Source organism: Limulus polyphemus, unplaced genomic scaffold, assembly GCF_000517525.1.
Source record: "Limulus polyphemus unplaced genomic scaffold, Limulus_polyphemus-2.1.2 Scaffold1, whole genome shotgun sequence".
In the NCBI taxonomy this organism is placed as follows: Eukaryota; Metazoa; Arthropoda; class Merostomata; order Xiphosura; family Limulidae; genus Limulus; species Limulus polyphemus.
In genome coordinates, this window is record NW_013665611.1 from 2444387 (window position 1) to 2455613 (window position 11227).

The window sequence follows — 11227 nt, forward strand, 5'->3', positions numbered from 1 at the left end:
CAGAAAAAAAAACGTGGCTGATTTATTCTGCTTACTTGCAACGGTTCATTAACTAAGAATAATTGTATAATCAAGTAGTATATACATGTACACAGAGTTTTTCTGTAACGTTATTACAATTTCAGGGTATACCACAGCAAAGTGTATATGATATTTATGTTTTAAAGACATTTGCAAACAGTCACTTTTCTCCATTTTTATTACTTCATACGGAAATATTATATTCATGCAAATATTCAGCTTAGACATTTTATACATACACACACACACACATATATATATATATATATCCAGGCAATTTTTTTTTGTTTGAACACAAAACTACAAAATGTGCTATCTTTGCTAAGTCCACCGTGAGGAATCAAGCCCTCGATTTTACTTACCCGTGACCGACCGGGTAATTGTCCAGGCAAAATAGATGGAAATTGAATATATATGTATATATATATTACACAACCTTTTGTGCATTTCAGTAAAATGCTTACACCAACAATAGCTTCACTTCAGATATTATTTTAGAATATGTGCGTAAAAAGATCTTTTTTAAGCTTTATGTTAAGTGGTTTTTGAGTGATATTAGGGTTCTTTGGATGTAATGCACATATTTAAGACTGTTTACCAGAACGGAAAGATATCTCAGGGATGACGGCTGTACAAGAAAGTGTATCTGTCTTTCAGATTTGACAGCCTACTTCGTGACAGGATGTTCTGTGATAGTCACCCTGATTCTGTCAAACGAACGTTCCTTTGCTTACCATCAGCGCCATCTCACTGCTTCCTGGGAATCAAACAGACATTACTGACACAGCTTTACAACACTTGCGTTACTCCGTGATGACTGGTTGATCGTGTCAATATCTAATGCATGTGTGGAGTATAGATGTAACGATTTACTAGCACCATTACTTGAAACCACTACGCTGACTTCCTGCTACACTTGTATTAGGTTTTAGAATTACTTATCTACTTTATTTAAATCGAAATATATTACAGGTTTCTGTGCGAACCATGCGTTAAGAACTGTAAACATTAGTGGTTAATTCGTACACATGAACATATCGAACACTGAAAGTCAGAAGGAAGCAGGTGAACTTAGTATATTACCACCATGAGAGATGTCCGACGGTATTCCTGGTCTGATAGACGAACATCAAGTCAATACAAGACTAAGAGTAAGAGGCTATCGTTTATATACTTCTTGTTTGATGTTCCCATGTTCACTAGGATAGTGAGGGTTTTTCAAACACCATTTGAAGTTCAGTCAGTCCAAGTTAAGGTTGGAAGTTTGATAACCTCAGTGAACCGTTCTCATTACTTCTTATTGTGTCCCAGCTTTATAATGCTATAGTAACGGTTGAAGTATTAAAAATGGTTTAGATAGCTGTTAAAAACTGTTAATATTCCGGTCAAGTGACGTTTATGAAGACCCATCTCAGTTATTTACAATACGTGAACGTTTCTGATGATTAATATGAAAATGTTCTCACGATTCACTGAGTTACTTTAAGTGCGGCTGTGTTCTAATTTCAAATATATATTTGTAACTTTTTTGTGTAGGTCGGGACTTTTACTGGATTAATCATTGTTTCATTTAAATCTACCTGTTGTATGTTTAGTATATGTTTATCGCCTGCTATTCTGTTTCAACTACTACACAGCATTATTAGACAAGTCAAGCTATTATTAACTGTTTGATTTTAATCTTTTAACCTTGAGATTCGTGAACATTCTAATATAATGAATTTTTTTTTTGGGGGGGGGGTGTATTTTGTATTTGAATGCAAGTAGTTTTAAAATGTAAAGGCAGTGCTGTGTATTTAAAGGAATTAAAATGTAACAATATATTGAATAACAATACGAACGAAATATATCTCTATACACAACATTAAATATCGTTTTAAACCGACACTCCTAAAATAGGAGGCTACGTTAGGATGGAAGTACAAAATACCACCCACCAATCAGGATTACTTCTGTTGCCCTACATAAATGACTTGCTTAGAATACTCACGTATAAGGTATAGATAGGTAAAGTTCTGAACGAATCTGACGGCCGTGCGGGGCATCTATATGACTACGAGGTTAAACCTAAATTGGTTAAACCTATTCCACAATACGTAATACCCACCAAAGATCTCTAGCACAAAAGACACTGAGCCGAAAGGCCTGATCAAAAATGACTAACCAATCAACTTATCTAGTAAAACACTTTCAAAACATGGGTATCGAGGACAAGTATTAAAACTCGGTGATATTGCTCAGAGGTTCTTATTCAACAGGTGCTCTAAGTATCTATAAACAACTGAAGAAATGCACACACAAAACCTTAACACATAAACACTGCTGTCTGAGATGGGGCTCTGAGGAATGACAGACCCATTCCCCAAGTAAATTTCCCTTTGCAATGCATAGTACTATCTACATCAACCCTTCTATTATGACGTCGTCCGTACTTCCTTACACTTAACTTCATTTGTGCATAGTTTAATGAAGCTTAAGAAGATTCCCTCGTACTCACGCACATTACTCCTTTAATTATATAAATGACTGATCACTACACCTACGTTCTAAACGAAACGATAGATATAAAACTAAGTTCAAATGCTGTTTTTTTACTTTTTCAGAAATATAGGAGAGCTTTTATAACATTGTATATTTATAAAAACACATTTATTTTCATATTTTTATTAACTGCGCAACTGGGAGTTTTCGTCTTCGTAGCTATAAGATGACACACATTTGAAATGTTGAACCACAGCATACTCTCAGAAAAACACAGCTGACCTTATCCTTTGGCCTACAAAGTAATATATTATCGGAATGAGCAGGTCGTTTAGTTATATAGCTGTTAAGACTGCCAGAATTGATGTTTCATCTACAGTAATTTATTTTCACTTAATCTGGGTTGTCCAACTAGCGGCTCCCATAAACATTCCGAGAAGCCCGCCAAACGTTAGTTTAAAAAAATCTGATAAATGAAGCTATAAATAGGACTTATTTTCACCGTACGTGATTTTGAGAATTAGTTTCTTAATATCTGTATTTATTGCGGTGTTACAACACCTATAAAACTTCCTTTTAACAAAACAGAAATCAATACTGCTCATAGAGTTCCACCTTACAACAAGAATAAACCAATCATTTTACGATTTACTTTGGTACAAAACAGGGAGAATTGGATGCAAAGTTATTTTGTCTTGTTATCAGTTAACTTGGGAATAGATATATTAATTAAATCACAGAATTATTAGATTAACTTAAAAAATTTAATATTTGATGATCTTAATGATTGTGAAATTATATTTAATAATAGTAATAATGAGCTTAAACTATTCCATGTGGATACTCGTAGCTCAAAGTTACCTTTTGATAAAAGAATGGTATTATTACCATTATTATTATTATTAATGAATCTATTGCGCTTCCTGAAACCTGGTTAGAATATTCTAATTCGTGTTTTATTATTCTGGTTACTGTTTCTATAATAATAATAATAACAATAAATGTAATAACTATGATGATATTTCAGTTTACGCGTTGAAAAATATAACCCTATATTTGTAAATATTGAAGAAATTGAATAATGTAATTATTGTATAATTACAATAAAAAATTAATGTTTTTCTTTAAAATGTCTCATTTGCTCTCCGAATAATGATGTCACATTATTCTTAAGTAGTTTACCTAATCATTTGCTTTCCTTATCAATTAGTTCTGACAACAATATTTTGATTGATGATGTTAACATGAATATAGATAAGAAAACTGTAAACTCCACTGATACCTGAATTTAACGTATGGATAAGGTTACTTTTCATGTATTAGTCAATCTACTGGAAATTTTTCTGCCTTGTATTGGTCGTATATTTGAAAAGAAAAAGATTTAAAACCACAACCAACAATTATTAAAACATATATTACTTATCATTTCCCTAAAGCATGGCAAATTAGTAATAATTATGTTGACTGTAAACAGTTTGTAATACCATCAGTATTAAGTATAGCTAACTATGAAATGCCAAAAATATAAGTATGAACATGTTAATAAATCACGAATAAGTACTTCTGAAGAATTCTTACCATATACGCTATTAATTTCACTGAAATTAGAAAGAGAAAAGTAAATATAAAGATATATATTACTAAAAAACTCAAACTGAAAATAGATTTCATGTGAAAATGATTCTAAGCCTAAATTGGATGTCATTAACGAAGTTAGTAACTAAAAATAAGTACCTTTGGAGTTAGCGGTATTATTGCAAGCAATGGAATCTTAATTCCGTGTAAATCTCGAACAGAAATAGTTAATGAGTTTAATATTTATTTTGTATCAGTTGGTAAAACTATGGAAAAAAATGTTAACTCAAAATCAAATAGTAATATCTACGTTTTAAGTACATAAAAATGAATCTTTTAACAAAATATGTTTTCTACAGCCTGTTACTAATACAGAAATCGAACGATTTATAAGTACTCTTAAGAATAATACTGTTCCGGAATTTAGCTAAATACATCCTCATGCACTGAAAGTATGCAATCATCTTATATTGAAACTATTAAAATATATTACTAACTTAAGTTTTAGTGAGAGTGTATTTCCAACGAAGCTAAAAACAACAGTAGTCATTCCAATTTATAAGACAGGTGAAAAGTTACAGATGCCTAACTGTCGTCCAATTTCGTTAATGACTTTTTTTTTTTCACAAATAATTGAAATATTTCCAATCAATTTTCTAATCAATTGTCTCCTAACATTTAATATTCGTTAATTTCCGAGAAAAAGTTTAATATTAGTATGGCTATTAGTAAATTAACTAATCCTATTTACGAGGGGTTTAATAGTAACCTTAATATATCAAGCGTTTTCTTAGGTTTGGTGTTCGAGGTATTGTTTTAAATTTGTTTACATATTACCTAACAAAAATGATTCGACGTGCATGAATCAAGGGTAAATATAGTCATTCAAAGACTTATAATTTCTGTATTTGGACTCACACTCTAAGAAAATTTACATAAACAGCGTGTGTACTATAAATGATCTAATATATTCTGATATAGTTATGTTTCCTGATGATGTAGCCTTAGTCTTTAAAAGTAATATATGGAATTAAGTATTCCAAAAAGCATGACAGAGAATAAGTACGGTAAATATAAGTTAGATAATAATCTCTTGATATTGGATATAGAAAAAAAGAAAATATATGACTCTTTCTATAACGATTTCGGATAATCGATTAACAAAATATTACTTGTTCATTCTAGTGATTGGAATAAAGGGTATTACATTTGTCTCATTTTAAGTGAAGTGAAGATAATAAAATATTTAAAGATTACAATAGATAATTTTCGTTATGTGGAATTATGTGTTAGCTGTAGGATTAGAAAATTACTACAGAGGTATTTAAACAGCCAGTATTTCGTCTTAACCTTTTTAAAGTTAATGTATTATGTATTTAATCAATCGATTTTGTTATATGATAGAAAAGGATGGTGGAATTACACTCAAATGATATTAAATTTTTGATTAAAGTTCAAAAAATTATTATATATATAACCGTCTCCAATGTCTCAGCGGTAAGGCTGAAGACTTATAACGCTAAAATCGGGTTTTGATACCCGTAGTGGATACAGCACAGATAGCCCATTGTGTAGCTTTGTGCTTAATTGCAAACAAACAAAGATATAAAACCATTTTAATCATCCTGTTCACCACCCCATAAATCTTCTTTTTTTTTTTATAGAGTATAAACTTACGACCAGCAGGCAGTTTTGATACAAAGTTCTACTTATTAATATACATGCACATTTGATTGTTTGTATTTAACTACAAAGATACATAATTGATTATCTGCACTTTGACCATAATGGGTATCGAAACCCGGTTTTTAAAAAAAAGCCATCAAGATTACCGATGAGACACTGGGTGGATGAGACGGCATTTGAATACTTCTTCATTTGTTGATCACAAATCCCTTACCAGATTTCGATCTGATAAATGGATTAAAATCCCATACATGCTCAAAAATATTGCTCAAGGAACTTCAATGTACTTTGGACCTAAAATGTTTTACTTGTTACCGATCTCATTGAAAATCGAAATAGTGAAAAGAAATAAAAATGAAATTGTAAAAAGGCTAACAATTGACTCAGCCTTCATTTGGTTAGAAACTTTGTAGAAAGCTTATAAATAGTAAAGAAAATGTTGTGTTAATGCTCTAGTTATTTGTTTATTTGTTTTCTTCCTTGTCTCAGATTTCGTTTTGTTTTGTATTTGGTTATATATTTTTTGTATAAGATTACTTATTACTACTACCCCCTTTGTACCTTGCGTTCTAAATTTGTATTAGAATTCTTTGGACACTTCTCATTTTCTTATTTCGCTTTTGCCGTTTAAGAACAAGTCTAAATAGGATAATAATAAGTTTGGGTAGGGTTTATTTAATGACTGTTGTTGGTATGGTAATGACGTATATTGTTTTCTGATGCAAAGCCTTATTACTGTCAGATTTTTAAGGCTATGTTTTTGCTAAATGGATATGAACTGGTGGATGTGGTTTATCTGTAAAGTCAAAAAGCTATTAATAATTTTCCCCATAAGCAGGTTATCGGTAAATGAAATACATGGACATTGGTGGAAATTACAAATATGTATAAAACAAATGGCTTTAACCAAATAACATTTAATCAAAAACTTTTAACACCACTAAACTTGAATAAAACACTGAATCGTTTTCAAATTGATAACTACTGTGCGTCCCTTGATACTGCATTCAAAATACTATGTGAACTGTCACTGATCTAAACCGTCTGGCGACATTATTCACGATGTTTTTCTAACTACTGCGCGACAGGAAATAGTGCAGTAAACATGCTTCCCAAGACCCACCGCTAAAGCAAACAGACCATAATTTTAGTGTGTTCTTACGCTAATGTATACATACTCAAGATGTGAGTAGTGAGTACGTCTTCAGTAGTTTTTGTATACTGCCTTTCCTGTTGTAACCAATAACTTAGGTTCAACAATGTCTTTGAAGTTTCTCTTTCTTTCCTTGAAACTTTTGTTCTTGTAGCAGGTTTTTACATAAGAGTACCACGCCGCCTTCGTGAATGATGTTAGGATATGCCATTCACATTAGTTTTGGTTAGTTCTCCAGCTATTGTATTACTTGATTTATTTCAAAAATATTTACTGACATTAACGAGTCTTTTGGCTCTCAATAATTTGGTTTCAATGACCTTAGTGTTAACAATTTATTATTCAAGTAAGAACAGTTGTAAGGAATATTAATGATTTGTTACTTCAAGAGCAATGTTTACATGACCTATTTAAAAATTACATCATGGTCATATGAGTAAAAAATATTATCGTTAAGATTGAAAACTCTTAATTTCTTTCTATTTGACCAACAATTTGTGTACATCAATCGCTGATTAAAAGTATAGTGACAAAACCTTGAGATCCTCATTGTTCCCAGTGCACTAAAGATATTGTACTGAAGACGACAGTTAGAGGGTGCTAATGTACACGAAAACGAAAAGATTTAAATCTGGATGTTTGACTTTTTTTTTTCTTCAAATAATATGTATATAAGAATTTAAAACATAATTAGAAATTATTTACGTGTATTACAGGAAATTATATTAGGCATTAGTTTTTCTACTAAAGAAAATTAAGCTCTGATAATAGATCTTTTGTGAGTGTGAATTTGTTTTATTTGTTTCTATATACAAGATTAACGTTCAAAATTTAATAAAACAATGTATATCTGCAGAGATGTTTAGTGCTATATGAAATATCCGTTTCATTATGGGTCATGATAGCCCAGGACTTGTCAGGAAATACGGGAATTTTGTATCTAAATAACTCAAATATGATTAGAGATGAGTCTTATAGATTTAATGAGTTTGTTTTAGCTTAGAGCTACACATCTGGCTCTCTACGGGGAATCGAACTCCAGATTCTAACGTTGTAAGTCCATAAACTTACCGCTGATCCACCGGCGGACTATACATTAAGAATTTATAAATATTGTAAACGTGGTGCCATGTTTCATTAGGATATCCTGGCAAATGTTGTGTATAAACCATAAGGTTTTTCTCAAATTTCTTACACGTTTCGATAATTGAAGAAGTTTTTTTTTACCGAATTAAACACGAATGATGACCACGGGAAATATGAAGACTTTCGTCATACACAGTATCCACTGTTTTATAATTTTCCCAAACTAACTGTGCGCGCTATTATTTATCATATACCCTTAAAATACTGATATATACTATGAATCCCTATTGATAATAGTAATCCTTCCAGTAACAGATAATTCAGGGAGCTTGGTCGACGAACACAGGAAATCGACACTTTAAAGGAGTAGCAGCATCCTGTCTGTAATAAATGGTGTTATTCCCTGTGGCCACGTGCCAAACATGTGTAGACGTGAAACAGAGCAGGCTAGTGGCGTTTGTATGTTTTAGTAGGGAGAATACTTCAACTTCCCTTTTCCGAAAAACTCTATTTTCCCACAAGTTAGGTAAATGGCAAGATTTGTTTAGAGTGAACTTATCTGTTTAGGGTGTTATTTTAAACTCTATAATACCTAACATCATACATAAGATGTATTAAACGTCGTTGTCTCATTGCGGAGCCACTTTTCAAGCATCAGTTCCTTGTCATATGACTTTGTCAAAGTGGAAACGACACGTATGTACACCAGCTGGAGGTCCTGGCTTGTCCAAGTCTACCGTAAGATAAATAAAACTGAGAAGTTTCATTCACATCCTGTTTTCTTAACCTTCAATTATCTGGTAATAAATGGTTTGTTAATGTAATCGATGCTATACAGGTACAACTATAATAAGCCCGTATCTCTTGTGAGGAATATCGATGGTTAGTTTTTGACCTAGTGAAGCAATTTGAAGCCATGGTAAAAAAAAATTATTGTCAGTCGAATATACTGATGTACCTTTTGTTTACCAAATACAACACAATCTATTTGTGAGAAAAATAAAATATTGCATGACTTTGGTAAACTGATCAAACTTGGTTGACAAATGAGTGTGTGACCAGTGAAGAAAGAGCATAGATAGGAAGGAAAACAAGATAGGAGATGGTACAGTTATACTGAAATAAAACATAGACACCACTTTAAATGACCTACAATCAAATAAATATAATTTTCACCGAGTTAAATCGTATCGAAGAACTAGACGTAAACCTGCTAATTAAGTTCAGACTTGACCTCTACGTCATTATCCGAAAAGCAGGGAGACGAAGAGTCCACTTTTGAAGGATAATGTTCTAAATAATCGTAACAGATAAGACTCCATTTCTCGCATTTCACTCGGTAAATCTTTAACACAAAAGCTACGTTATATATCATAGAGCATCAAATTAAAATGTATTTTGGTATAAAACCTGTCAACTCTAATCAGTAAATAATCTTATTGTTATTAAATCAACAGTTTGTTAAACACAGAAAATATTTTTGAACTGGGTTATTAACCCAACTGACTTTAAGCTTTAATTAATCTATTAGACCACTCTGGAAAAATAAATAAATAATACTGTATGACTAAAAGCTAGATATCAATTTAAAAAAGCCAAACATTTTCTAACTTAACTAATAAATTCGTTTCTCACTGTTTATCACGTGCTGTAAAAATAAATAAAACTAGAAATATGTTACAGTAACTAGGACTATCGAAATAAATTCTATTTTTTAAATATAGCGAAATAGCTGAAGAGCCTTTATTAAAACTGGGCTTAAGTTGGTGAATAAGAACTGTGGCCTTTATTGGGAGTGTTCTTTCATAATGAGTTTTTGCTAGTGCTTTGGAATGTTTACTTTTGATTAGCATGTCACAGTTTTACAGCACATGTTTTAACTGAGTTTAACTGATAACAATAATGACATTTTAATCGCAGGATAATATACTTACCAATTAAAATGATTAGAAAGATACACAAAACTTCCAACTATTTTTATATAATTGACCTAAGTTTTCAATTTTTAATAAATGCGTAAAAGCAAAAAAGCGTAAAAATAGTTTGTTTGGTTGGTTGGCTGTTGTTAAGCGCAAAGTTATACCACGGGTATAGAAACCTGAATTTTAGCGCTATAAACCTTGAGAATTGTCGCTGAGGGGATGGGTTTGTTTGTTTGTGACTGATTTCATGCAAAGCTACACGAGGGCTATCTGCACTAGCCGTCCCTAATTTAGCAGTATAAGACTAGAGGGAAGGTAGCTAATCATCACCACACACCGCCAACTCTTGGGCTACTCTTTTACCAACGAATAGTGGGATTGACCGTCACATTATAACGGCCCCACGGCTGAAAGGGCGAGCATGTTTGGTATGACGGGGATTCGAACCCGCGACCCTCAGATTGCGAGTCGAGCTCCTTAACCACCTGCCCATACCAGGCCAGGAAGGGATGGGAGGAACGATATAAAACGTTCCAACTGCGCTGATGCCATGAGAAAATAGTGAAATGAAGCGGACACTATTGAGCTTATAGAACGCTTAGGGCTAATTTGTAAAAATGCTTTAGTATATTTGCGACGATGTGTTGTACTACATTTGGAAACTTTCACTGTATCCTACACTTAAACTTGTTCTAAAATTTATAGATAGATATATCAAGAAATCATAATATTCAGATTTGTATATTAAATGCTCTACTTTTCTTTCATATTCTATAAGGTCAAAGGTTTCATATTAAAGGTCAAAAGTATATTAACAAACAGACAAAATGCGGAATAATTTTCATTAATTCTTAAAGTGTCTTTTCTAATTTCTCTTTTTTTAGTGGGGGAGGGAGGTAACTTTTACTTTGACAGAGTATAAACTTACTATACTTACTTTAAAGATAAGGAGCATCAAGGATAAAAGAAATATTGTAGCATGCTTAATACTTAACGAACTATATACAAGGCTTTAAGAACGAAAGATTCTATCCTTTCAGCTTTTATCGAACATTCAGATTGTTACAACGATTGAGAATAATTCTGAGTTGTCTAGTAATTGTTATAAGAATCGATGAGTAAACACCAAAGTCTGTGTATGTGTTCTCTTAAAGCAAAGACACATTGGGGTGTCTGCTAACCAAAGTCTGTGTATGTGTTCTCTTAAAGCAAATACACATTGGGGTGTCTGCTAACCAAAGTTTGTGTATGTGTTCTCTTAAAGCAAATACACATTGGGGTGTCTGCTAACCAAAGTCTGTGT

General features: G+C 32.2%; 1 protein-coding gene across 1 annotated transcript in view; it reads left to right on the forward strand.

Moving 5' to 3' along the window:
• The first annotated feature begins 793 nt into the window (after window positions 1-793).
• LOC106460337 overlaps window positions 794-11227 on the forward strand; it is a 50137-nt gene continuing 39703 nt past the window's right edge. Inside the window, exon 1 of the mRNA XM_013920064.2 lies at window positions 794-1172. Coding sequence (XP_013775518.1) covers window positions 1109-1172 — 64 coding nt within the window. The 5' untranslated portion in view covers window positions 794-1108. The remainder of the gene's footprint in view (window positions 1173-11227) is intronic.